This window comes from Filicampus tigris, chromosome 2 (genome assembly GCF_054856515.1).
Source record: "Filicampus tigris isolate MCC_2025a chromosome 2, RoL_Ftig_1.0, whole genome shotgun sequence".
Taxonomy (NCBI): domain Eukaryota; kingdom Metazoa; phylum Chordata; class Actinopteri; order Syngnathiformes; family Syngnathidae; genus Filicampus; species Filicampus tigris.
Genome location: NC_141218.1, coordinates 3,190,001 through 3,217,734, shown reverse-complemented (window position 1 = coordinate 3,217,734; position 27,734 = coordinate 3,190,001). Strand labels below are relative to the sequence as shown.

The window sequence follows — 27,734 nt, the reverse complement described above, 5'->3', positions numbered from 1 at the left end:
TATAACCGTATTCACACTCATATTCTTTATCCCCTGCGTAGAACCACTAATATTAGTGCCGTACTGAGGACCTGAGAGAGGAGTTGAGATCTGCCTGTCTGTCTTATACTGCCCCCAGGTGTCCAAGACGGGCCCACCCGAAAGAGTAACACAATGGCCGTCCATCTGATGCGGTGTGACAAAACGGTTGAATTGTGTTGAATGATGTCATGACTAGTCTTGTTTTGTTAAGTTACAGTAATCACAAAGCCACAGAACTAATTCAACCATAAATCCGACACAAACTCTGATCCTCAAACGCGACGATTTCAAACGGCCCTTGAAAATGAACGGCTTACAGATGATTGGATTTCAACATGTTGTGAAGATGCTCCGGAACTTCTGCTAACAGTCCAGGCTAAACTTGGGCTCTCTTCTTGGGCAAAGATCTGAATCAGTCGAGATGTGTCGCTTGAACTAGATTCCTTGGTATCAATTATTTTCTTTTTAGGGCTTTGATGCCTTCTTGTGGGATCTTCTATTTACCCCAATTTCTTTTGTTTGCCGTTTCCGACAAATGTATTCGTCATCACTGTGCCCATTTCTTGCGGCGGACGTCCTCACGTGTTGCTTGTTCTGAAGGCGAAGGGCGTGGTGGACGGCCGGGTGTTATTTGGAGGGGCCGCGTTGCAATTGCATGATATCAATCCCGTCGAGGCCCGGCCCTGTCTGTCACAGGTTTGAACTTGACGCCGGCGTTCTCTCGCAACACATGCAGAGAGCGGCGGCGCAGCGTGAAATCAGAGTTGGGGACGAGCTTGGTTGCGCGTCGCCGCGGGGCTAGCGAGGAGCAACAGCTAAAAAAGATGCGGAAGAAATGGGCCCGTGCGGCCAAAGTCGCCAGTGGAGATATTGAAACATCCTTCGGGGCATCGAGTCAAGCACATTCTGCTCTGCTCCGGGTGTACGAAATCTGTTTGGATGAGCTGTGGCCTAATCTTAACATTTAGCCGAGAGCAGCAGTTGTAGACACAACAAGATAAGCGTGTTTTTCTAGGAGAATGTGGGACAAATACTTTTTGGGTTCAGCAAGATGCTCTCACGGCGAATGCAAAGATGAAATGAGATTAGGTCGTAGGGCCGAACCGTTTTTGAAACATCGTCCAATTGCAATTTTTTTTTCTCACTTTTGCGACTGCGGTTTAATATGCCATTTCTTTTGGGTTTTTTCAAAGTCCTCCTCCCATGTATTTATTTGAACAAACAAGTTCATCCGTGCTACAATAAACGATCAAATTAATTGTACCGTGTTTTGTTTTTATATGTTACCATGAAATTAATATGAAAAGCAGCAAATCTATCAACGTCAATTAGATTTGTTAAAGGGGAAGTCAACCCCCCCAAAATTCTTTACAATAATATGTTCTATGCGCCTTCACTCATCTAAACATGGCATTCTGATTAATATTGCGTTTGAGGAATATGACTTAAGCAGCAAAATCCACCCACCCGTTTTTAGCCATCTCAGCCATTTTTTTTCCCGCTTTATTTTGAACATAAGAAAATAATAATAATAATAATAATATAAAATTTTGTCACTTCTGTCGACTGAAAATGACATCACAGTTGCTCAGGGCTCAGATAACGACCAATCATGGCTCAGCTTCAGAAAACAGGTGAAAAAAAATCCTGGAAGAACTAGGAGGGATCCTAAATATAAGAAAATGTTGTCATGCATCTGATAAGGAAGCGCACGGTCCCAAGTGGCCCCCAGTAGCACTGATGACAAATTGTGGCCCCCTCCAGCATTGATGTTGTCCATCCTTAAAAAACACTTTGCTTGCAGTCTTTTAAAGAGGAAGTCAACCTAAACATTTTTTTTTTCAAGAATATGGTCTATGAAAGCCCACTAGGTGAAACAAGGGCATTCTGATAAATATTGCGTTTGTGGAATAAGTGTTCATCCACTCATTTTTAGCCATCTCTGGGGGCGGCCATTTTGTCTTCTGTGGACTGAAAATGACATCACAGCTGCTCACAACGACCAATCACGGCTCAGATTCAGAGAACAGGTCAGCCGCGAATGGTCGTTGTGAGCGGTTGTGATGTCATTTTCAGTCCATAGAAGACAAAATGGCCGCCCCCGCAGATGGCTAAAAACAAGTGCATTTTGCTGCTTAACTTATATCCCACAACCGCAAAATGAATCAGAATGCCGTGTTTCAACTAGTGGGCCTGCTGGGAATCGCTTCAATATGTCATGTTTCATGAAACGATGATTTGATTTGATGATTTCAGGCATATTAGAATGACAAACTTCTCAACCATTCAATCTCATCACCACAAGAGTTCAATGAGCGTAGGTGATGTTTTGCGCTTTTTTTTTTTTTTTTTTTTTCTTTTTTAATTAAAGCCTAGCCCTGCTTTTATCATCTCATTTGGATGATTTATGGATGATTTAGAAGACGTATTAGACGTTGTCTCTCCCGGCAAATGCTTTGAGTTGTCAGGCCAGACATGCTCTCGCCCGCTTGTCAGTTTTCATGCGGAAATCTTGTGATGGGGCAGGTCGCGGCAGGTTCTTGGCCTGCCTTGTACCTGAAAATCCTCAGCAACACCGACTCCTAATGAGCACAAATGAGACTCGGTGGTGCAAAGGCAGAGTTTAAATGACCTGATGTCATTTTGGCGAGCGCAAACGGGGCAGAAATGGACTTGACTTCTGGTGGTAGCACTCCGACGCATACTCGCAGTCCGGCACCAGCGGATTGACCTATTTGCAGGTCTGCCCAGTGAATAGCGGGGGTCCACTGTCTTGCACACTCAAGTCTGTTGCCAAATATGGTTCCGTACAAAGACACTTAAGGATGTAAAACGTCATGGACAAAGTTAAAGCACGCAGTTGGCGGTTCTGTTAGCATGTCGATGGCTAAGCAGACTTTCCTAAGGCAAAGCTCTGTGGTTATTTTAATTGGAGTTCATTTCATTTGTGTAAATCTCTTTGTTTTATATTTAGTTTGATCGTAAACAAGTCGAAGCCTCTTTTTGGATGACTCGTTCACTATTTGCCAAACTGCGATTTACTGTGAATTGGGTGGACTTTGCGTTCACTGCCACCACGTAGCGCTCGTCTCTCAAATTTGTACGTGAAAGTCAAAGCAAAAACTTGGGCGGATGTTGACTCGCATCTTAAAAAACTCCTAAGTCGGGTCTTGTTGTCAAAAATATTATTTTACATTAGTGTAAAAGAAGATCCGCACTTGACTTCTCCTGACTCTCTCGCTCACTGCTGCAACAGATGTTTGATTTCCCGTCGTTGCGGGCGGCGGGGGTGCTGTTTGTGTAGCGCAGGCCTGGAATGCGCCGCATTCAGCGCTGACACGCTCGCACAAAGCAGCCAGCTTGACTTTTTTCCAATTTCCCCCACGGAGATGCACTTTATTGACAATAAAGGTGGAAAAACACGGGCAGGAACGTGGAAGGAAGGCACAGAGCGAGAGCCATCCGCGCCGCACGACACAAGCTGGATGCCTTACCCCTTATCCCCAGCTTAGTCACATTCCAGCTGCCACACTGACCCGGGATTAACTAAGTCCACACAACCGGAACACGGTTTGTGCCAACTATGAACGCAGATCTGAAGACACACCTTCATCAAATCATCGGGCCTTAAGGAGAAAATCCTTAAATGTCCTTTTCGCTTAGCGGGATAGAGATCTGACAGTCATCCACATATCAGTGGAAGGAAATACCACCGCCGTTTCCTAAAATGGAACCCAGGGGCAGCAAATACAATGAGAACGGCAGGGTGCCCAAAATTGAACCCTGTGGAACACCATACGACAGTGGGACAAAGTGGAACTCAGAGCAACCAAGGCTAAAGCAAAACCCATGGCTCTAAAGTAGGATCCAAACCACAGAGCGCTGCCACTAATGCTCACCTGGTGCTGCAGACGAGGCAACAGAATGCTACGGTCCACCGTATTGAACCCTGCCGTCAGATCCAACAGAACGAGACACGCATGGCCTCCAGCGCCTTTAGCCAGGAGGGTGTCGTTAAAAACCGCGTAACATTTGCGCTACGCAGCATCTTAACACCTGACTGACTTCACCCCAAAAAAGATTTCAACCAAGTGTGCAGAATTTGCATCCATCACTTTATTCTAAAATTTGACCGCACACCTTGATCAAGACCTGCCCCCTTGAGGAGAGCTTGCACGACAGCGTGTTTAAAATGCTGGGGGAACCACACCAGAATGCGGACTGCTGTCGACCATGGCCGAAACGGATTGAGCGATACTCGCGAGGACCTCCTGAAAGAAACGAGGAGGAACAGAGTCACAAGGGGGCCCAGATGGCTTCATCTGGCAAACCGCATCCTCCAAAAACCTCAAGGTGAAGCAAGGTGCTTCATAGCAAACAACTTGGGGAGGGCTGAGCTCCAAAGAAGATTCCAGCATAATGGGAGAAACAGGTGCCCCTGCATGGACGAGACTGAGCAAGAATAGCCAGGACTAGACGACCTCTTTTTTTTTTTTTTGGCGCACTCCTCGCCAGTCAAAACAGCTTCTCTGCCTCCGTCAAGCAGCTCTGACGGCTTCATTCACCCGTCTGCAGATAGCCGAGGAGTGGGCACGCAAAAAGGGGGGGGGCGGGGAGCCAAGTGCCATACGGCCTATCTTCCCTCGCCATCTCTCTGTCTAGGGGGATGCAGAGGCCCATGTGAGATGCACCGATAGAGGCACAGAACACGACTTATCGTGCGGCATATCAAGATTCGGGGCTCTCCCCAATCTGGATTTGAGGTCGGAAAAAATGGCGGCGTTAGTAAAGAAGAACGCGTCTGTTGGGACTGCGAGACGAGGCATTCGGCTCGGGTGTCGCTCCGCCGTCTGAGGGTGTAAAGGAGACATCTTTACGTCGGGGTCAACCACTGATCTTAGGCAGATTACGCCCCCTCCTCTTTCCTCACCTCAAGTCGAAAGAATGCAAAACAATAAAGTGGCCCGCTTGTAAGAAAACATGCCATCAAATATGCGGGCTGCCGCCCCTCCGACTTCACAAGCTTCTGTGACGAGTCGCTTGTTTGCTCACAATAACTTGCCTTCCGCTCAAGCTTTATTGTATTTTTTCCTTTCTGATTCCTAAGCTAAGTATCTGTTTTTGTGAACTTATTTGTCCCAAGGCGCTGCCTTTGGCCCGCACTGAGCGGAAGGGACAATCGCAGCGGAGAGGAAATCGGACAGTGAGTCTTGTGACTGTTTTGTGTAGGTGGATTTGCGCGCTAGCCCGATGGCTCGCGGCCACGCTTGCCAAAACGCAGCACGAATCGGACCGAAGTCCGACCTCTAACCTCACGTTTACAAATACACCGCGCGTTTGGTTCGTCTTGAAGGGATCCCGCAGGTAGATTCCTGAACATTAACCGTCCACAAAGCTTCCCAAAATTGAAATAGCACATTAATCAACAGCGTCGGGGTCCAGATGTCTGATTTTCTCATTAGCCTGGCCGGAAAACATGAAAGCACACAAAAGCACTTTGTGAAATGGCAGAAATCCTCCATCTGAATCACCGGCGAGGGCTAAACATGAGGCCGTCGTGTTCCCCCCCAAAGGTTGCAGCCAATGCCTGGAAAGGCACTCACCGGCCACAAGCGCCCTTGTACAACCCGGGACGACCAAAACAAGAACAACGCGTCTTGCCGTTTACCTTATCTAGCTTCCCGACAGCTCGCAAAACAACGTCAGCTGCAAGAGGGTCGAAATGATATCCGACACTCTCATTCACAACGAAAGCTTTTTATCGGTCCAAAAACCGAGTTTGAAGTGTCGAGCCTGACTTTTGAAAGGAGGACGTCGTGAATAGGAGCTAATTAGTTGTCTAAACATTTACTGTTGGCTCTCGTTGACTTTTGGCTACTTGCGACTTCTTGCGGCATCTCATTCTTTTGCACCGCAGTGGCACTTATTGTTGCTTTTGCCGGGTTTTGAACATAAACAAGCTTTCCGTGTGGTCTTGTTTTTTTTTTTTTTTCACAATTGTTAGAATTTCCCTTTCTACCCTATAAAGAGGAAGACGGCCATCCGTGTTTTCTCAGGTGGACCGAAGTCAAAACTAGTCCCCGACTCTTCACTGCCGATGACACCGAAGTAACAATATTAGCATTTTACAACTAATTTTGACAACTGCTGCAGGCTAACACAAAAGAAGCGGGCGAGACGACGCAGTAGAAAAGACGATGTGACAACCTGAGGCTGTTATGGCTACCGAAGCTCGACTATTGCCGGTCTGGTGAGGCGCGCGTGTGCGCGCGTGTGTGCGCGCGCACACAGGAAGGCAGGCAGGCAGGCCTCAAATTAATTGTGTGTTTGTGGTTTGCACAGTATGCCAGGTTCAAAGGAAATGTCCAGGTATGCGTTACTGCTGAACTCCCTCACCTGGCTGAGAGGAGATTCATATCTGTGTGAGGATTGATGCTGTGCGCGCGCACGTACACCAGTTGAATTGCGAAGCTCCGTTTAAGCTTGATCTTGCCGTTGCTTGTCTGTATGTTTAAAGGTTCATGACTATTTCCGTCAACGGACACACCTCTGAAGATGGAAATGCTCTGGGACATGCTCAAAAAAAAAAAAAAAAAAAAATGCTGAGGAATCCTGTCATGCACACAAAGCTCCACTAGGTGGTGTCAGTGAGCTCACAGGAAGTAAGAGGACATATGAGGCTTCAGCTTTTAAGGCAGATATGATGTTTACACTTGAACATTCAATGTAAGATTTTGATGTTCGTGTCACTTCTTTCGTGTCTTTAATATGAAAAAATAAATCCTCACGCAGCCGCTTAGTTTATACGTCAGCACAAAACAAAACAACGTGTATTTATTTACAGCTTGAGTCTCACTTTTGAACACTGATGTTGTGAAAATAGTCAAATGTCTAAACGTCCTGTCCTCTTTCCATAATTATCGCTTGGCTTCTTTCTCAACTAGATCAAACATTTCAGGGAACATCTGTTCCTTTTCCTATACGAGAATAATTGCGACTGTGTGTGATCTTCTCATGCTTTCTGCAGCTACCAACCCTCAATTGTGCCTTTACAATCGTTGTAATGTTGACAGTCCATAGGCGAAACAGCGTTGCTAAGGAGCCTTTTCTTCTTCCTAATGTAAAAGAAAAAAAAAAGTATGCAAGCCCTTCGTGGACACGCCTGCTTGAAGTTGCGGGGGCGTGGCCTTTTGCTTATCGGTATGCGGGCGTTATGAATTATTCATGAGCATTAATATTCAGCTAATGTTGGGATATTACATTAGGCTGGTGCACGATGGAGGTCATGTTAGAAAGCTGCGGCGTGGGTGTGGGGGGGGGGTTGATCTAGGCAAACAAGTGAAGTGTGCACAAACAAACACGCACGCGTGTCTTTGTAAAATATTCCAGCTGCAATGCCAATTTGACAATATCATTCTGCACATAAAGTGATGTCGAGGACTCGAAAATCAATTTTCATTTTGTCGCAAATGCAATACATGAATTGCATTTAAAGCCAGTGATAAAAGCAAAGCAAAATGTACACGCAGTTTTGTTCCAGGTAATCTGGAGGAAAATAAACGTCACAAAACTGGAGTTGAGCGCTAAGCAAAAGGCGAGTATAGTTACACTTGTTCCAAAGCGGCCACTCTATTTGTAAACGTGTCCGTGGGAGAGCCGCTGCTGTCCGGGCCAAGGCTTCACCATTCCCCCGCTCCTCCGCGGCTCTCCGGTGGACTTTCGGGTGATTGTGTGGCCGTGGGAAAGGAGCGCAACTTACCGCCGAGTCTGTTGGCTGCACGGCGGCGCACAGGGCGAGCAGCAGCAGCAGCAGCGGCGCCGCCGCGAGTCGTGGCAGCCTCTTCGCCTCTTTGCTCATCTTGGACGTATGCGCGGGGAGACTCGAACGGGATCCGTTCGCGTTCGGACTGAGAAAAGTGCGCCTCGTTACTGGCGTGTCATCGCCGCGCGTCTCTTAATTCGCTCCACTTTGTGCGCGTCTTGCTCTGCGTGAAGGACGCGGACCACTGAGGCGCTCGCTTGGTTCTTCTGTCGCCGTGCTTGTCGTCGCAGAAGCTCCAAAGTGGTCCTGGCTGTGGTACCGCGCGCCTCTGGTCCCCCTCTCTGATTTCGCTCCAGAACCTGCCTCAGCCGGATCTACTTCCCACTCCAAGTGCGCACTGATACCAGCCACTCGCACCTTCACGCCGAGAAGACGCCGCCTCGAATAGTCCAGTGTTGAATTACACTTTCAAGTCAACTTTATTGCCAAATCTTATAGCAAAACTTCTTCTTTTATTGTAGTTACAACAACAAAATGCTATGTTTTGTTGCTTATTTTAGAGTGGGGAAGTAGTGCAACTAAGTTAGGACTCAGCAAAGGCGGAGGGATATCTAATGTAGTGCCTTTCTCTTGCGCGCATACCCACGCCTCAGGCTGCACAAAACGGAGACTGGTATAAAACCTTTATTTTTCTTATACGCCCCGACATGTTGCATTCCTCCCACGTTATTGCACATTCGATATTCACTTAAGACAACCAGATGACATGCACGGAGAAGACCAGAGATGAAGCATGAATTACAGTACATTAATAGAAATCTAAATTACTGACATTTGTTTAGTACCTGCAGCAATTATGGGCCAACATTTAATCCCAAAGATTTTATCTGATGAATTTGACTTGAAAAGATTGGCGGCCTAATGTCAGGCCACATCCCGGAAAAAAAAAACTGCATTATTATGATGATTGTCCTGTTTGGATTGTGAATGCTACATTATGTCTAAAACAACGTTATAGGTCAAAGTGCAAAACATAAGAAGCCCCTGGAAAGATCCATGCGGAACCCCGTCATTCAATCAAAACGATCGTCCCTTCAAACGCTTCCGTAAAAATGTTTCCATTTTGATTATATTTAGTGCCATGCACTTTATTGGGGACATCATTTTTGGAACCGTACTGAGGATATGAAATTGAAAATATTGACATTGTACCTGCAGTTGCAGACTATATACTGAAAGCCCAAATATTCCCTCCCGTATTGCCTGTTGGAGTGTTGGTACACTGAATGTCATGCTGCTAGCAAAACTGAAAGTCTGTAAATCAAAATTTAAGAGACCACAGGACAGATCCATGCGGAATCCCATTTTTCAAAAAAGTCTAAAACAAAGCGGCCGAGAAAATACACCCAAGTGCAGTTTTTCGTCCAGACAGACAGACAGACATTTTCTTCAATGCACAATATTGGCAAACTTGAACTTATATGATGTGGTAATATGTTTGCAATCCACAACACGGAGATTGTGTGTATGTCTGCAGTCGCTGTTGAATGTGCGGGGGTTCCTGTTGAAGACGCTGTAAAAAAAAAAAAGTCTTGGAGGAGAAGCGCTGGTGGGGCTCACGAATGACAAGTGTTGGCCAACTTGGCCCCTCCTCCCCCGGCTGGCGAGGCAGCGCTGCAGAGTTGAAGCGCAACAGCCCGGACGGAGAGCGCAGCAGCGACTTCGCCGCCGTGCAGCTTTGGTGAGTTGGGACAAAAGCTCCAAATTCATCCATTGACGTTTCGCGGCTGTGCTCGGAAGCAAGCCACAGGCGCGTCGACCGAGTTGGCGTTTTCAAAAGTCTCGATGTATGTACGTGTGCGTGTGTGTGTGTGTGCGTGTGTGTGTGCTTGCTAGATGACAGGATCTTTGGAACCGTCGATGAGAGCGTTGCAAGTGCTTTGCTGGTGAAAACTCGGGAGTCCAATCTCAATTTGCGGCTCACCGGATCACGATGAAGCTCCTGTGAGTTCCATTTGACACATTTCAAACGCATACACGCACAAATTCAGTCTCGCCGAAGTGAGCGTGTGCGTGTGTGCGTGTTCTTTATCTTGTGCCAAACTAACCGAAAATGCTTCTTTCTCCCTGTCAGGATTTGCGTGGTGGCTGTAGTCGTGGTGGCGGTGAGAGCTACCCAAGCAGTAAGTGCCATTTGTTTACTAGCGCACTCCTGAGTCGCCGCCTGCGTTTTTGGGGGTTTTATACACACGCGGGCTGTTTGTTCGATTGTGACGCACATGTCCTGTTTATTATGTTGACGATGGAGGCAGCTGAAATTTTACGCTCGGTCAAGTACACTCATTTATTTTAACCATATTTTAACGTATCTTGCGAAACCTGAATTGCAGTGTATGAAAGAAAGAGAAAAATGGAATGGAATGAATTATTTTAGCCGAAACCTTTGGTTGATATAAAAGGAGATAAACACAATAAATAAATAAATAAATAAATAATACTGTTCCAAAGTGGATGAATCTTTGAAAAAGTAGTCCACGTTTGAGTGTGCCCGCTCAAGCTGTTTTGCAAGTTAAACTCCTCCCCCCTCATTAATATTTAAGACCTGGGCGACGGGCCCTTTTCTTCAAGCCACGCCCACTGGGACGCTGCCCCTCTAACTGCTCAGTCCTTACTTCTTTGAATATGATCAAAACTAATTGGAAAATCATTGTATGTATGTATTTAGTATGTATAATATGTATACATCTATATATGTGCATATCTCTCTCTCTCTCTCTCTCATATACATATACATATATATATATAATATATATATATATATATACATATATATATATATATATATGTATATATGTATGTATGTATATATGTATGTATGTATATATATATGTATATATATGTATATATATATATATATATATATATACATATATATATATATATATATATATATATACATATATATATATATATATATATATATATATATATATATATATATATATATATATATATATATATATATATATATATATATATATATATATATATATATATATATATATATATATATATATATATATATATATATATATATGTATATGCCACCTCTCTGTTGTTTTGTGCGTTTGGGTGACTTGGCGTGTGACCATTGAAATGCCTGGAGACTTTGCGTGCGGTCATGTGACAACCTGGCTCCATTTTGATTGATCGAATGGCGTCTCTTGTCATTTCATAGTTCTGATTGATAGGCCAAACAGAGTTATGTGACAACGCCCAAACTGAACTCTCTCTGACAAATCCCCCAAAATAGATCGCATAAGCAATAGAAATAAAAATAGCGAGTGAAATATAGCTCAGTGCAACTGAGTAAAAGTACCGTTTACTCACAGGAATACTCAACTATGTTGCATATAAACCACTCCAACAACTACAATATATCCTAAAAAGGATTCATGTAAATATTGTAGAGCTAGTACGCTTGCTTGCATGAAGCAAATCGTAAGTTGTGCACAGCGCTGTACATGATCTGAACCCGACGATAGTCTGCAGCGGCACAACTGTTGGCACAAGGGAGATATCGCACACAGGTGAGGAGGAATGGCGAGGGGAGGAGCCATAGCACATGCAGGAACGCGGAGGAAGCGGCAAGCCAAATAAGGACTCCAAACCATTTTGGAGCATAGGACAGGTAGCCCATGTATAAAACAAACTGCACGGCTCTCGAATGAATCCGACACAGAATTTAAAAAATAGAAAGAACTCCAGTAAATAAAAAATAAGTAAAAAAAAATAAAAACTTACACAACCAAGTAAAAAATAGAATTAAAAAAAAAAGGAAATAACCACCTTGAAAATCTCTCTTTTTAAAGCTAATAGATGAAATACGTAATTAAAATGTGTGCTTCACCTTCCAAAGTGTGCAAAGACTCCTCTCGCGGCGACCTGCCGCCTGCTTCTGACAAATTCTTTCCAAGCTTGGCAAGACTTGTCTGGCTCTCCCCGCGGGTGTTACAGACCGGAACATTCCGACAAGTGGTGATGCGCATCACTTGAAATGGGCCCAACCCCAAGCCCCCCCAACATCCAAGACCTCTTTTGCGGACCACCTTCTTCCTTTGACCCTCAGCTCTGCTTATCATGACGCCCCCCAGTCCCGGCCGGCTCCCCGCCGGTGGTTTTCCACAGCACAAGCGACTCATTAGCAGATGATTTGTGGGCCCATTTGCGAGCACACTTCCCAGACTTGTCCTCCTTCCTTTTGCTCAAAATCACCATCCCTCATTTAGCGTTTTCACCTGCCTTTGAGAGCTTGTCTGTGAGGCTGAACCATTAAAAAAAAAAAAAATTAAATAATAATAATCTAATTGCCATTTTGCTTGTTTTTCTCTCAATATTGCGATTGCCATTTAGTATGCCATAATTTTTCCCAAGTTCCCTTTCCCCTCTTTTGGTACTGTCCAAAATATTTTAGTAGACAACCCAGCTTTCGACAAAGCAAACATTAAAACAGCTGTACTGCTTTGAGGCTTGAAAGCATCAGGAGACCTTTAAACTACACACAGTGACGACCAAAAAAAAAAAAAAGAAAGAAAAAAAACAGCAACCTGTGTGGTACGCACATCAAACCATGTAAACACGTGCTTGTAACATGAAAGATGGGTTTACTATCGGGAACCCCCCCCAAGAAATTGCTTTCAATGAGCATACCTTGTAGCTGTTTGAGTTTAAAAAGAGCTTAATTTTTTCATCGGCCATTTTCCTATTTTCCAACATTAGTTTGTTCTGGGGCACTGCTGCCAAAGTCGTACTTTTTCTCGTACTCTTGACGCATTCCCTCGGCCGGTTGCTCACAATAGGTTTGCGCCTACAAAAACATGCGCAAAAATTCATTGTGACATGTCATCTATGCAGCGTTACAATTGTGGAGCCTTGTAATGATCGAAGGGCTGACTTGGAGTCAGTCACAAGAAGGAGTCATGCTGTACCACCTGACAAAACTCTGCCTTACGTGCCTCAAGAATATCAAAGAAATCTATTTCATTTTCTGTAGATCAGTTTGTTTGAAGATAATGATATTCAAACATTACCCCCGCCGCCCCCCAAAGAAGGCAAAAAAACCAAAATGTGCCAATTTTTGCCTTTGGACGAGGACAAGATGATGTCAAACAGTCAAAAATCTACCTCTAATTCATATCGTTATTGTGTAAGTGTTTAGGGACCCCCAGAAGAAGTGCTTTATTGATTGTCTATTTTTAATGAACTGATTTATGCTTCAGATTGTCCGATTAAAAAAAAAAATTGTTGTGAGGAAAGCATGCTAATGAAGCGCCCCACCCCCTCTTGTAAACGGTTGGCAAACAGAGGCAAACAATCTAATCTGGTGCACCCTCTGCTGGCATTTTGGCTCATTAGCAGTCCTCAAAGTACTTGCAATTTAAAAAGCGAGTGCATCAGAAACCGCATCAGACCCGTGGCAACCTCTCCCAATGAAAAAACGTATAAAATGACATAACTCCAACTTGGCACTGAATGTGTTGATTCTAATGGACTCTTTTAAGTCATTTTGGGGCATTTAATGGGTTCATCGGCTGCTTAATCCGTGATCTGAATTTTATTCTGCCAAACATCGAAATGGGCCTCAAAAAATCCATATGGGTCGGGTCTTGGTGAAAAGCTTCCTGCGCGAAACCTTCGTGTACACCAACAGTGCGTGCAATCCGCAATTTAGCGCTTATTTGGGATGGGAGCAATAGATTGCAGTCTTCGTAAATCAAGCGCAACACGCCCGCCAGCAGTGCACGATCCAACATGCAACGAAGGCATCTTGCTAAATCAAGGACAATGTGTGAGAGTAATTCTCCTGATAAGGATGATTGGCCATGTGAGCGATCAATCTCCATGATGTTCCTTTTGTGTGACATTTTATCTGAAGATTCAGATTCATCCTTGCTGTTAAATGCCAAACAAAACATGGACTTGAGTTCCATGAGCCCATGTCCTTCCAGTAAATGCTGGTGTGACCACTTTCTCATGTTAGACCCTCTCCCTCTACCCCCCCTTTTTTTTTTTTTTTTTGAAGCCAAGCACACGCTGTCTGTCCCCCGATTGGCTGCGGTGAGCTCCGAAGGTTGGAGGTCACGCGAGCACAAAGGCAGAAGGGGCTTGTGGCCGTGGCGACCGCTTAACATTCCGCCGCCCGCTCTCCAGATTTGTTTATCGCCCTTTTTTTGGGGGGGGGGGGGGGCAGGGGGGTACTCGACTGAAAGGGAGATGACACAGAGGAGGAGCGGTCAGCTAGCGAGCCATTGAAGGCCTAAAAGCGGCAATGTTATCTGCGGGCCCTTTGGGTGTTTGTGAGTTTGTGAGAGAGGAGCTGAGGTGGGGCAGTGTTTGGAAGGCGGGGTGCAGGCTGCAGGTGCTGTCTTAGCTTGTTGGACATGCCCCGTCGTCCCGTTTCAAGCCGCAGGCTCCCTCGGGGGCTGTTTGCATCGAAGGATTGATGGATTCCATCTCCTTTTACTCATTTGGTTGCTATTTCATCCCCAATAATGCACATTGTCTGTGTAAAGCAACTAAACTGTGTTGAATGCCTCCCTAGCTTCATGCTAGCAAAATGCTATTGACATGCTAACAGATAGCATTGATAGATGTGGTTTTTGAAGCAATGGGTATTTGAACATAAGCAGTGAGCAATTCATGTAGTCAGAAGGGTTTTAATCATTATGGATTGTTCATTAGAGTTTTGACTTTTGCTATTTAAGTTCAGTTAGTTTTAATTACTTTATTAAGTTCATTTTTTAGAAATGCATTTAATTTTTGATTAGTTTTAGTTTTTTTAAGTGTATGGAGCATTTTCAAGTGTAAGGTTAAGAAAAAAAAAAGGTCACTAAGTATTTTGTAATAAAGTAAAGTAAACTACACATCGCAAATAACTCTTTGACATTTTTGCCAGTTGCTTTTTGTGTTTTTTTCCAAACATTTTCATTTTTATTGTTTGGTTCATGAAATTTTGTTTTCAATTTTAGTTTTAGCTAGTTTATTAGTTTTCATGAGCTGTAGTAACCTTTGTAGTCAGATCATGTTACAATACTCACAGTCATGTATTCTTTATCCTCAACAAAAACTGACTAATTATAGTAAGCGGTCACCATCTTTGTGGAATTCTCTAAATAAAAAACACGGAATGATGCACTTCAAATGCCTCCGTAACATAACAAATAACTGATATTCACAAAAATAACAATTGATTAATAGAGTACACGACTGTTCTTCTTCTGAATAATGTGCCATTGATTTTAAGGCAAGTGACACATTTGAAACGTCACAAATGTCATTTCGAGGCATCAACTTGGAATTTCGATCCACCTGAGTGCACTGGTGGATAGTTTAGTCAAGTCAAGTCAAATTACTTTACAGTATATAGCCCTTAATCACAAGAAAGTCTCAAAGGGCTTCACATGCCCAGTTTAAACTTTGAAATGTACGTGGCAGCCAATTTATCTTGAGAAATAAATGTTACTATTTTACTGTCATTTGGAGGCGTTTTGGGCCAGATTTTCTATAGGCAATATCACGCTAAAATGTCTTTCTAAAATAAAATTTCCCCTCAAGTGACCGTTCCAACCAGACTTGTCATTTTGACGGATTGCCATTTTGGGGAAATCTTTTTCATATTGCTACGATTATGACGGCAAGCGTTCGTTTTGGTTTGCGTGCATGACCGCGTTGACCTCATAGCGCATTTCACAATTGCGCATTTAGCTTCAAAGTGTCGCGTCAGCTGTCTTTTGCAATCATTTACCTGGAAAAAGCTTTGGAAGGAAGGATACATGTTAGCGCTACTTTTTGCTCTCTCTCATAATTCCCCCCCATCATTACTTTGGCAATAGAAATCCCCCCCCCCCCTCCAATTACCATTTGCATGCCTGTGCAGAGGGAACACATCTTCTTTTGTCTGCCCCACACCCCCCCCCCCCAGCCACCCACTCGTAACTTGTGGGTGCATGCGAGCGTTTGTTGGAGGTTACGTTGATTTTCGAGCAGCATTAACGTTCTGGGGTCAAGATGTTTGAAGAGCGTGCAACTGACATATTTGCTTGACAGCCAGTGTACATTCATTCAGAACAAACAAACGCAGGGCTGAATTTTTCTTGGCCCCCACATTAAAGCGAAAGCCTTCAGAATTCGACTTTTTTCGTCAGTAGTAAGAATGGCAACGTCTTTGTGAGCGACGATCAAGTCCCTGTAATTTGGATCTCGGGCGCCCCCAATCTTTCCACCTCAGGTCATCCAGATGAGCCCATGCATGGGTGCCCACCTTCGCCTCCAGCTCAAAGCTTTACGTGAGCGATGGAATTTGGGTGCATTTGGAGTCTTTATTGGATTTCTCTTCCGCCTTGCTTATCTTTGTTTTTCTGGACCTTATTTTGTAATAACTTGTAACTTGTAGCAGCCAAAGTAAATGATGTGAGCAAGACACAGCTCAGGGCTAGCGAAGTGCCACAACATATTGCGGAATGGGCGGACATGAAGGAAATTAACCTGTGGATTTAAATATTTGGCTTCTCATGAAATACACCCATGCGCGCCGCAACTTGTTCCTCGAGTTTTGTCCTTTGCGAAAACGATTTGTTGCCACTTGTATGCCTTTTTTTTTTTTGTTTTTTTATTGCCGCGTCAACGGGGTGTCCTGTCTCCGTCGTCTCATCCATAAATCAGACAGACTTCCCAATTTGTCTCGGAGACCTTTCCATGGGGCAAAATACCACATGAGTCAGTCAGGTGCCAGATGACGCCATCGCCCACGCCCTGGAGTTGAACCCAGACTTCATCCAGGGCACGAATGCCTTATTTGTCACGCTTTGATTGTTAATCCAAGGATCCATGTCCTGTCTCGCGGCTTGGATTGATCAATCAAACCGGCGGGTGCCGGGCAGCTCTCACTGCAACGCAGACTCGTTTACGTGGCGAGGCAAAGCAAGGCAGCTTTATTTTTCGAGGGTGCCTTTTCATACACACGGTGCTTCACATACAATAATTAAAAGGACAACATTTAAAAGCATTTACAAACAGAAGCAAAGTAAAGCAAAGTCATATCCAAGCAAAGTAAAGAAATAAAAGTAGCTTAGTAAAATAACGGACAGAACGTACAGTGCAAGAACATGATTTTAGAGAACAAGATTTTCAAAATGCTTTGAAAGACTTTCTTCAGAGGTATGGGAAAACAGCATTGTTTTTAAACCTGGATTTAAAAGCATTTGCACTTGGGGCTGACTTCACTCCTGATGGCATCTTATTCCATTTGCGTGCAGCATAACAGCTAAATGTAGCTTCACCATGTTTGCTTTGAACTCTGGCCCCCACTAATTGACCCGAGTCTGCAGCGCGACTGGCTTGATGTTCAGTCAGCATTTCTTGAATGTATTCAGGACCTAAACCATTCAGTGATTTATTGACCAGTCACAGAATTTTCAAATCTATTCTGGACTTGAGACTGTGAGTCAGATCTGAACCAGTCAGCACCCCAAAGTTTCGGACTTGGTCTTTGGTTTCTAAAGATAGTGACTGCAGGTGTTTTCTAACAGCAATCCTCTTTTCTTCATTGCTGAAACAATGACCTCTGTTTGGTTTTGGTTTCGCTGAAGGAAATTTTGGTTTATCCAGTTGTCAATTTACTCTGAGACAGTGACACCATACATGAATTGTACTGCTGCCATTCAGGGAAATTGATGTAGCGGCCTATCATCTGCTCAGCCATGATTGCCTACATTTGTGTTCTGAAGAATTTGATCCCAGGGTAGCATATACGGGCTGAACAAAAGGGGTCCAAGGACCGACCCTTGAGGGACCCCACGTCATGGCCATTTGATCAGATTCAAACCCTCCAGTGGCCACAAAATAACTTCTTTCCTCCAAAGCTGGACCTGAACTAGTTTAGGACTGTTCCATTTAGTTTCCAACCTGTTGAATAGTATATTATGATCAACTGCATCAAAAACTGCACTGAAATTCAATGAGACTCAAAAGTGTCGAGTGAGTCAGTGTTCACTCTTGTATCATTTAGTCCGTATTTTTAATAAGAGCTGCTTCTGTACTTTACTAGGAAGTGAGCGGGTCATACAGTTGCCGCCTTAACCTGCTTTTGGCTGTCATCCAGACACAAATTTCTCCGACTGCAATTGAACGACAACTGCGGGCACCTAGCAACAAAGGCCTCCATTTTGTGTCCAATCTCCTTAAAACACCAAACGCGTTCAAAGAGCTTTTGTCAAGAATTGTAACTGTTTTGCTTGCTGATTAGCTTTAGTGGAATTGCCACGTAAGACATGTAAATATCTTTACAGTACATGCCTGAACCCAGTGCCCTCATCGTTGTATTTTAGTTGGCATGAAATTGTGCCGCTTTGGTTGCAATTGTGAGTCATAGTTTACATCTGGAAAGGTGTTGTGCCACTACCTGGCACCGTTCCCCTTTTGCCGCCATTCGTGATGGAAGCAAGGGCCTCACCGCTATCCCTCTGGCTTGCTTCCGCCGTGCCCACCGCGGCCCCAAACGCCCATTAATGAGGGAGACTTGGTGGCGTTTTGTGCGAAAACAGACACTACGTTGCAGTCGTTCTTATTCTCGGGTTCGAGTTGGACGGCGAGGAGAGAAAGTTTCTGCCTTTTGTGCAACTTGATATGTTCCTCTTGTTGTTGTTGTTGTTGTTGTTGTTCAGCAGGCTCCTCTTGTTCCAGAAATAGCCCACTTGCTCATTCACAAGCTGGGGGCTTCAATGTGTGTGTGTGTGTGTGTGTGTGTGTGTGTGTGTTCGGCTCAGTTAAGTTTTGCTGTCACCCAGTTTGAGCTTTCTTTAAATGATGAACCCTGGGCTATCCGCAAACCGATTCTGGACTTTTGCATGTGCGCTAATGAAGTCTAAAAGTGAGCTCAAGTGAGAAAACGGCGAGCAGCAGGACATTTGCTTACACTTAATTTACTGCGGGAGTTTGCAAAGCATCTGCCTTCTAAGTGGAGGTTTTTGCAAGAATTCCAGTGTTGACTTTGTTTGTGCAAGGAAGCAAGTACAGTAACTCGTTGCGGATTCCAGCGCGTTTGAAATTGAACGACGATGTCCGTCACTTATGCCTGAGCTTTTCCTTACGATAACAAACTGGCTTGCTTGTGTTGCTTTCCCCAAACTGGACCAAACACGTATCGGCCGCTTGCCCGATTTATGGAGACAGTGATGTAAACAACGCCGAGAGACATCAGCGACCATCTGTTTGGACTGTTTAGTACACATTTTAAGCGTATTAAGTGCACATGTCACCACAATGTACACATTAGCCCTGGGGGGGGGGGATTTCAAGGTGACTTTAGAGGTGCGCCGTGACTTGCTGGAGCTTGAAGTCTCCGTAAAGAATATTACATGACTTGAATTATTTATTAAAAAGTGGTACAGATGCGCAGTGCGCCGTCTCCTGCAGGAATTTTCAGGCATTCCCGATCCCACCGGCATTCCAGACGACATGCATCCTTGGAATCCGTGACAGACAGAATGGGGGACAGGTCTAGGCTTAGGACCCGTCAGCATGAGAAGGGTAATAGCTAATGAACCATTGCCAGGGGCGACATGAACATTCCATCTCATCGCTATAGCAACCGCCCCACACGCTCCCCTTTGCTCTCCCGCCCGGCCTCCCCCTCCCTTGCCGCTCATCTGAGTCGTCACACACCTGTCTGTGCCTCTTCTTTGCTCGCGCCCCCCCCCCACACCCCAAATAATCCAATTTTTAACCCTTTCATCCCGCCACAGTGTCTCATATCTCTCAAAGTGTCCAAATCTCATCAATTGTTCTCTATGGGAAACAAGCGCCGGGAGGCAATGGGAAACGCTGAACCGGTCAAAGGTGACGGTGCTCCAGCAGGTATGGCGCAATTAAAAGGGACAAACTCCAGCTACCTCGTTGTACATTCAGTATTTTTATTTTTTTTTTCCTGGTTGTCAAATCCTGTCTGTAAAGCCAAAAAGCCTCTGACACTTTTATCTCTTCTTTGGCTGGTGATAATAGGACAGATGATTGACAGTTGACCTCCGGGTTTGTCAGAGCACGACAGGAAGTGACCAAGGATTCACTTTTTGACTGCACACATTGAACAGCATTATGGCGAATGCGAGGGATATAGGAATTTCTTTTCTAGTATTTTTACTCCTCCTTCATGTTTTGAACACAATTTAGCTCATTAAAACACTCTTTTTTTTTTTTTTTTTTAAGTCATCCTTAGTGCCCCGTTCTCACCCAGCTGGAGTCAAGAAACGGGAGCTTTCATACTGGATAACATCAGAAGTTGTTTACTGTGAAATTGACACACAGAAGAGAATCTTCAACCGGACCATTTTGTCGAACGTAGGTCAGGTAGCTTGCCGCTAACATGTAATGCACAGGGCCATTGACAGGCTAACGACAATTAGCATAGATTTCCTGAAAAACCTGAAAAAGAACGGTTACTTTAACACAGGTACAAACAGAGAATCCAACAAGACTCACAGGCGTAGTCAATTCTCTCTTTAGAAACGACGATTACTTTTCCGGAGTCACTGTGAGTTGAGGAGCTTCTCTGTCTGTTCTTACTACTGCTAATTATGCTCTATCTCTTCCAGTAGACCTCAGTGTGTGTTGCCTGGCATGTTGTGGCACAACGTGACAACTGTATTCAGCCATTATAGTCTAAAACAAAACAACAACAAAAAACATTTCAAGCTGGGTCGCTACGATGATGTTGTTTACGATAAACTCCCCCATTGTCTGGGTTTTAAAGTTTCCGAGAGTGAGAGCGAGAGCGACAGGCTATCCGACAGGCTATTATTTTGCACACATAAGCGATCATTTCGAAAAGAACATGAGACTGTTCCGCTGTCTTTTAAAGTGTCACTTTCGGTCGTCTTGTCCAGACCTGATCTGGGAAACGGCCACTGAAGAAGTCAAAGCGTAAGGCAACGAAAAGGTGAGGCAAAGGTGACACTAGGGAGCTCAAAGCGAGGCCGAGGCGTATCCGCACATGGACGGGCGGCTTAAATCAAGCACCCGAAGACGGCTGAAGCAGGCTTGTGACCTCCAGAAAGGGTCACGGGCTGACCTTTTCCTGCTCGCCCGAGGGTTTTGTGTGTGTGAAATGTGGATTTGATCTTAAAGTGGCTTTAGGGAACGTTGGGAGAATGATCGCCACTGATTAAAATTACGACAAAAAAAAAAAAAAAAAACACACACACACACACACAAATGCAAAACGTCAACAGAACAATAACAGACAGAAAATGTAGTTGTCGCCTCTTGCCACCATAAAACATTTTTACAGCCAAATTAAACCAAAAGCGCCAGCGTGTCCTTCGGAGGCATTTCCCATGATTCTTGGTGACGCCGCAAGGTCACTGTCCGGCCTCATCGCTCACTTTCAATGCGGCTTTCTTCTCCGTCCCGCAACAAACTTGGAGAGTTAATGTTCACCTCAACAGCGAACGCTTACGTGCCTTGAGTGGCGAGTTTTAAAGTCAACCATAGTTGCACATTTACTGGCCGGCTCGACTTGTCTCCCGGCGCCCATCGCTGAGCATTCCATTCCTTGCACTCATCCCAACCTCTCGGCGGTAAAGGTGAAAGGTCAGGCGGCTGAGAGGAGGGAGAGGCCTCGTCGTGTTAGTTGTATCTTTTAAGCACACAAGTGCTTTCTCTTTACGGAGGCAACGAAGGTAAAATAGGAAGAAGCCCGACCAGTTGAGGGAAGGCGGGCACCTGGACGCCCAAGGAGCTTCATGGCGAATCCACCCAAGCAGGCGGATGCACTGCCGCACAACCAGTAGAGGCACCGGTTCCAAATGGACGAGTATCGAGCCCACTGTTATTTATTTGTGTTCATCGAGGCAAGAACAGATTCTTCTTTGCAATGCCGACCTGGCTGCGTAAAACAAAACAGCAGGATGAAAGCAAACACGCTTACAAGAAACTGTACGACGTGATATCGTTACATATTTACATAATGCGATACGTCACAGCACATTATGAGTAAAAGCTTCAAAAGAGGCTCAAAACAATCATGTATCGTATGCCTCATTACCTTTTTAAACAATGGTATCGGGATGAATAAGATCAACTTTACGTGTTGCTGAGTGTTCCAGTTGTCTGGGGCAGGAAATTGAAGAGATTGACCAAAAGCGGTGCAGAGTTTAGGGAATGAAGGCGTGTGCAGGTGGTGGTATGCGTGGTGAGCAGTGAGTAACGATAGTGTGGAGACTTGCATCAAGTCGGTTACACCGAATACTTCAACACGCCCTAATTTGCTTGTCTTTCTTGCACAGAGTATTTCGATTCTTTCGCCCTAACCATCCTTTGTTCCCGATGGCTCAGCCTGTTGTGTCATCCGCCCAGGACACCGAATTACCCCCCCCCCCTCCCCCGTTCCTCCTCTGATCATCCACTTGAGTGGTTCCGATCCTCGCCGTCCTCGCCCTCTGAAAATATTATCACTGCTTTGCTGCTCTCTCCGGACTTGTTGTTGTCTCAAGGCAGCCTGATCCCAAGTGAGGACTCATCACATCCTCCCCACCTGCCCCTCCTTCGGCTTGGCGCTTTCCTGTCTTCCCGAGCGAGTCAAGGGGCTGACAACAGGTGGCTTGTTTGGGCACGATTCCTGCTGTGTTGGTGTGAGAAGCCACAACACCTGCCAGCTGCGTAAAGCTCGCTTGAGTCCCGGCTTTTCTTTCCACAAAATACTGTCTTTTCACAATTCAGAAATGCTCCGTCATCTTCCACCCATAGCCCCCCCCCCCCCCCCCCCACACACACACCCCACCCCGCCTCCACACACACATAGTTCGCCGTCCGGTCTAGACAAATGAGTTGTGTCCATCTCGGCGATCTCACACGTGTTGGGAGTGTAAACATAGACACGCACCGCTTGTCCCAACTAATTGGCTGCTTGGTGGTCCAGTCCGTTGCGGGAAGTTTCCAAGAAGTCGCCGCATCGCAGAGAGGTTCGAAGGTCGCACAAACCGGAGGTGGAGACGCTGCGCAGGGCTTTGTATATAATGTAAGTTTCCCTGCGGAATGCAAGTGCGTGTCAAAGTGACGGATGCCTTTGTAAACAGACGTATACAAATAAAGTTGCAATGGAGCCAGTTGGACGACGTCAAGTGTCGTGACGCGCTCCGGCTCGATTGCTTGGGCCTGCGAGGTCTCCTCGTGGCTTCCTCGAATGCCATCACGTGAAACAATCCTTTGAAAGTCATTTCTTTCAAAGGATTTGAATTGACATTTGTTTGTGTTTTACAGTAGAAATGAGTAGAGTGAAGCCTCATTTATCACGGGGCGGGATACGTACCAGGCCCACTTACATTCGGTAAAAATCTGCAATAGAGAGAGGAGACGTTCCCGTTTGCTGTGAAAACCCATAAAAAATCAATCACCGAAATATCCAAGATGTGAACGAAGAACCGCAACACAGCCGGGGTTCACTCCGTTGCTTCCAGCAGATAAGCAGATCGTCCCCAAAATGTGTTTTGATCACTATCAGTCCCATGCAGGTTTTCCTTCGTTCATTCATTCATAGGAGCAGACGGCTAGTAGCCTTTCAAGCTAGGCCGCCTGGCACTGTACTCTACTTGGGAAGGCAGGAATGTGAGGACAAAAGCGAAGATAGAGAGCGTAAGGGGGACATGGGGGTGGTGGGGAGGGTCTTGGTGTATGGTTGGCTCAGGTAGGGGAGGGCATGTCAACACTTCTCACTGTGTTTTGTGGCTTGACATGTCCCGTAGACTCCATCTACATTCCTCAACCTATAAACCTATGTCGGCTTCTTGGCTTAGGCTGGCGATTGTCCGCTTTGCCTTTTTACTCTCGACAAAAGACGTTTCATTCATTTCACCCCTTCCCTTCAGAGGTAAACACGGCATTTTACAGTCACTCTTAGGCACAGCCAAACACTGCAACCCACCGGAATTCCTTCATGGGCTGGATTGTATTTGTTCAAGATACATTTCAGATTCTTTGGTGCGGTCGTTGATTTTCTTCCGGTAGCTTCGGTTCTTCCTGCTTCAAGGAAACTGCAGCAGCCTTTGACTTTTGACCGCAATCTTATTTTGGGTCTTGACATGTCAGACAAATCCTAAAACATTTCTGCACTCTGCCAGTCAAGCTGAAACCGATTTAGGCGGGGGGGGGGGGGGGGGGGGGGGTATTTATTCCAACAGGGGATGTTTACTCCAACGCCTTCATGTGGCTCTTTTTCCAAAGTAGACTTGTAATTAATATTTGTGCCGGGATTTACCTTCCCTGAGTGAGGATGAGTCACAGAGAACCCGACACTCCTCCCCGAGGGGGCCACTCTCACTCCGGCTGGGCTATTTTAAAACTAAGAGCGGCAATGAAGCAAATAAGGCCTCCGCTATAAGACTATTTGCTTATCAGACTGTGCGACTCCCGCTTTGTACGATCCGTCCGCTTCTTTTCGGGCTAGAGAAGCGACCACTCCTTTGGGGATTTCTTGGAAATCTGCAGATTGTGTTGAAGAAGTGCCGTGCCGCCTTCTATTTGTACTGACTCTCGCTCTGGCCAAGGAACACCGAGGCGCCATTTTAATGAACGTCTGCGCTTGCGAATGACTCGGCGGCACGCCCACACGTCTAAACTGCGTGGACGAAAATAATGGAAGCCACTCTTGGAGGTCAAAGCCGATTGTGTCTGTGGGGAATTTTGGAGCATTCGTAATCTTCTCGGCCAGCAGCGGAGATTTTTCAGTGTGCTTGGAAACACGCAGGCGGGTTTCCACCTAAAACAAATACGCTGTCACTTACACTTGCCGTACGGTTGCAACACTCCATATTGTCCCTGTCTTTTTTTTTTTTTTCTCCCTCATTCTTAGAAGCTCCCGATAATGTAACGATAATGCCGGCAGGCTCTTTTAAGCCGGCAGATACATAATGGCGAGCCCCGACAGGAATTTCCATACATTCCCAAGCCGCCAACGCTGCGTTGACATGTGCTCGCGTCAGAGCGAGGCTTTAGCTGTCCGTGCGCCTCATTCAGTGGGGGCCTCCTGCACAGCGCAGCGCAGGTTTACACAAGCCCCGCTAAGATAAGACGGCAGCTCAGGATGTATGGCAACTGATCACCTTTGCCATCACTTGTCTTTTTCCCCTTCTCACTTGCGCATCCATTTAGCCGACCGAAAGAGTGTGCCCAGCTTGTTTTCGGGCTACTTTTACCTGCAGTGCTGTAATCCCATACACTGAGGGCTACATTGTAGACCCCCCCCCCCCCCCCCCGCAATAGGTGAGTTTCACCCCTCCCACATTGAAACACACTTAGAGACCCTGTAAAATTCTGAACTTTGTTTCTAAATGCTTTATCCATTTTGAGGATAGTACCACTCAATTGTGACGATAAAGCGTTTAACTGTTTTTCACCATTTCAGTTCTTCTGATTTTTTCTTTTTTTTTTTTGTGGGGCGAGCGGGGGGTGCATAACTAAAACAGTCCCAAGTGATGTAAAGTAACTGGGGTCCGGCCTGAGACCCCTCGCCCCCCCCCAATTAACTTGAGCGTCAGTGGTTATTTGGTGCAAATGTGCCATACAGTTAGGAAGCAAGTTATGCCTGCACCCTGAAAATGCTTCAAATAGCTCCTTCAAATAGACACTTTAGAACGCCTCGTTGTCTGCCGTGAGTGTGTGCTTGCCATGGAGACAAAAGGCAGAAGAGCAAAAAACTGTTTGACGTAACAGCCGTAACAGCTTCCCATTGGGGTGGCCGTTTTAGAGCGCCTCGTTGTAGGCCGTGAGTGCACACGGGTCACAGCGAGAGAAAGAAAAAATCGTTTGACTGACTTCCGTGCCGTGGCCGCGTGAACTTATTTAGTGCCCGTTCGGAAACTAACCTCCTCACAAAAAACAGCCGGAAATAAAATGTTTCTCAAGTCGAATATATGAATGGTTCTCATAGGACACGTTAGGCTACCTTGGTGAATGCTAGTAGTTGAATATCAGCCGGGGAAGTTGGCTGCAAAGAAGGTACCAATTCCTTCTTTTTTCTTGACTTTTCACATCCTGACCACATGTCCTAATATATGTTTGAGCATGTAGTCTAAAAGGTTTTAAAAAAAAATAAATTTAAAGTTCAGTAAAGAGCAATTGGGAAATATTGCGATGTTTATGTATGCAGGGTCACACTGAGGAGATGAACATGCTTTGACAAGACAAAGTGCTGAGCTTGTGCAAACCCCACCAAAAAAAACAACTCCAAAATCCAAATGATAAAAAACACAAGTGGAATCTGGCAGCCATCCGTTGTCCTCTCGGGTGGTCTCGGTGCATCCGTTCGCGCGCTGCACACCTTTGCTCCCGTGATGCTTTTTCACCTGAGCAGTAAAACAAGTTCTTGCCCATTCAACACTTTTTGATCATTTTGCAGGCAAATAACGCGGTGACGTCTTTTGCATGTTGAGCCGCTGTGCAGAATTCACAAGTCGTCTCGCGGCAAGTCCAAATTTTGGACGAAAAAACAAGATCGAAAGCAACTCGACACCCGCTAAGTCATCGGTATCGGCCTTTGTTACGGGGCAGCGCGGCCCTCACAATGCCCGAGCCTCCCTCGCCTTCACAATGCGGCCATTCAAGCTTCCCGTCCGACTTGATGTTCAGCTAATTCACAGCTGTAACTCTACCTGCACGCGCGGCTAATGCTAAAGGCATCCATGCAGCCCCGCAGCCTGAAAACTAACGGTGAAGCTTTCAGAGGCTGTGCCAATATTGCCATGCAACCTGATCTCGGGCTTCCAAAGTAAGCGCTAACTTGGAAAGAAAAAAAAAAATAAAAAAAAACGGAAAGGTGAGATGCATTTGGATCTTTTCATCACTTGCTTATCTACAAAGAGTGGAAGCAGATGAGGAGATGTTCCATATGGAGACGGCTGCTCTCTCCACGTCATTGATGTTCCATCCTTGATTGGCCGTTTTGTTTTATTTCCCGCTTAAATGAGCATTCGGCAATGTGGTCAGTGCGGCCACCAGCAGGCCTCTGACCTACAAAGTCACCAGGTTTAAACAGCTCTCCCGGGGCCCCTTAAGCCCCTCTCATGGAGCAAAGTGGTGTCTGGGGACTGCTCTGTTTAAAACCTCAAAGGCTCTGTGTGTGTGGGCTCTGCCCCAGTAAAATTCTGCGACAGGTTTGCCGTCCATCTCACTTCATTTTGCGGCGACATGCTGTCGTGCTTTTGGCTAAACACCCGGCCGCCGTTTTGTTTGCCGCGCAAATGTGTGCGGCCGAGATGATCTTTGAAGTGTCCAATGAGCAGTTTGAGGGCACCGCGGTCATGGATGTGGGAACTGTGATCTCGCCATCACAGCACGCATGATGCACCAAGTTTGAATGCAATCGAGCAACTGTCGTTTTCTCCGTTGGTGAGCAGCACACATTGAAAAGTTCAATTCTCCTGATTGAAAAAAAATGTTGAAAGCAAAAACATGTCGACTAGGGCTTCACAATATATTAAAAAAAATATCGATATCACGGATTGGCCCATGCGATATGCATATTGTAAAGACATGCAATAGGTTTCCTATGGATTTCTGTGCTTCTGTCTGAATTTGACTGGTCAAATGCAAACTTAAAGCGGAGGTCAACCAAACGTTTTTTTTTTTTCAAGAATATGTTCCCAGAAGGCCCACTAGTTGAAACAAGGCATTCTGATTAATATCGCGTTTGTGGGATAAAAGTTAAGCAGCAAAATCCACATGTTCGTAGCAATCTCAGGGGGCGGCCATTTTATCATTTCTGTCGACCGAAATGACAAGCAATCATGGCTCAGCGTCAGAAAACAGCTGAACCGTGATTGGTTATTACCTGAGCAACTGCGATATCATTTTCAGTCGACAGAAGTGACAAAATGGCCGACCCCTGAGATGGCTAAAAACGGGC

At 45.5% G+C, this 27,734-nt stretch overlaps 2 protein-coding genes across 5 annotated transcripts in view; one reads left to right on the top strand and one right to left on the bottom strand.

Annotated features, from left to right (window-relative positions):
- The window catches only part of col4a5 (collagen, type IV, alpha 5 (Alport syndrome)), a 28,827-nt gene extending 20,706 nt beyond the window's left edge, over positions 1-8,121 (bottom strand). Inside the window, exon 1 of the mRNA XM_086017697.1 lies at positions 7,781-8,121. Within this exon, the coding sequence (XP_085873823.1) occupies positions 7,781-7,879 (99 nt within the window). The 5' untranslated portion in view covers positions 7,880-8,121. The remainder of the gene's footprint in view (positions 1-7,780) is intronic.
- Positions 8,122-9,414: 1,293 nt separating this feature from the next.
- Positions 9,415-27,734, top strand: part of col4a6 (collagen, type IV, alpha 6) — a 59,491-nt gene continuing 41,171 nt past the window's right edge. For 3 of the 4 annotated variants that reach the window (XM_086021471.1, XM_086021464.1, XM_086021445.1), the window contains exons 1-3: positions 9,415-9,524; positions 9,680-9,787; positions 9,918-9,966. In XM_086021471.1, coding sequence (XP_085877597.1) covers positions 9,777-9,787; positions 9,918-9,966 — 60 coding nt within the window. In that variant the 5' untranslated portion in view covers positions 9,415-9,524; positions 9,680-9,776. The remainder of the gene's footprint in view (positions 9,525-9,679; positions 9,788-9,917; positions 9,967-27,734) is intronic. The other variant, XM_086021455.1, reaches the window with a different exon arrangement.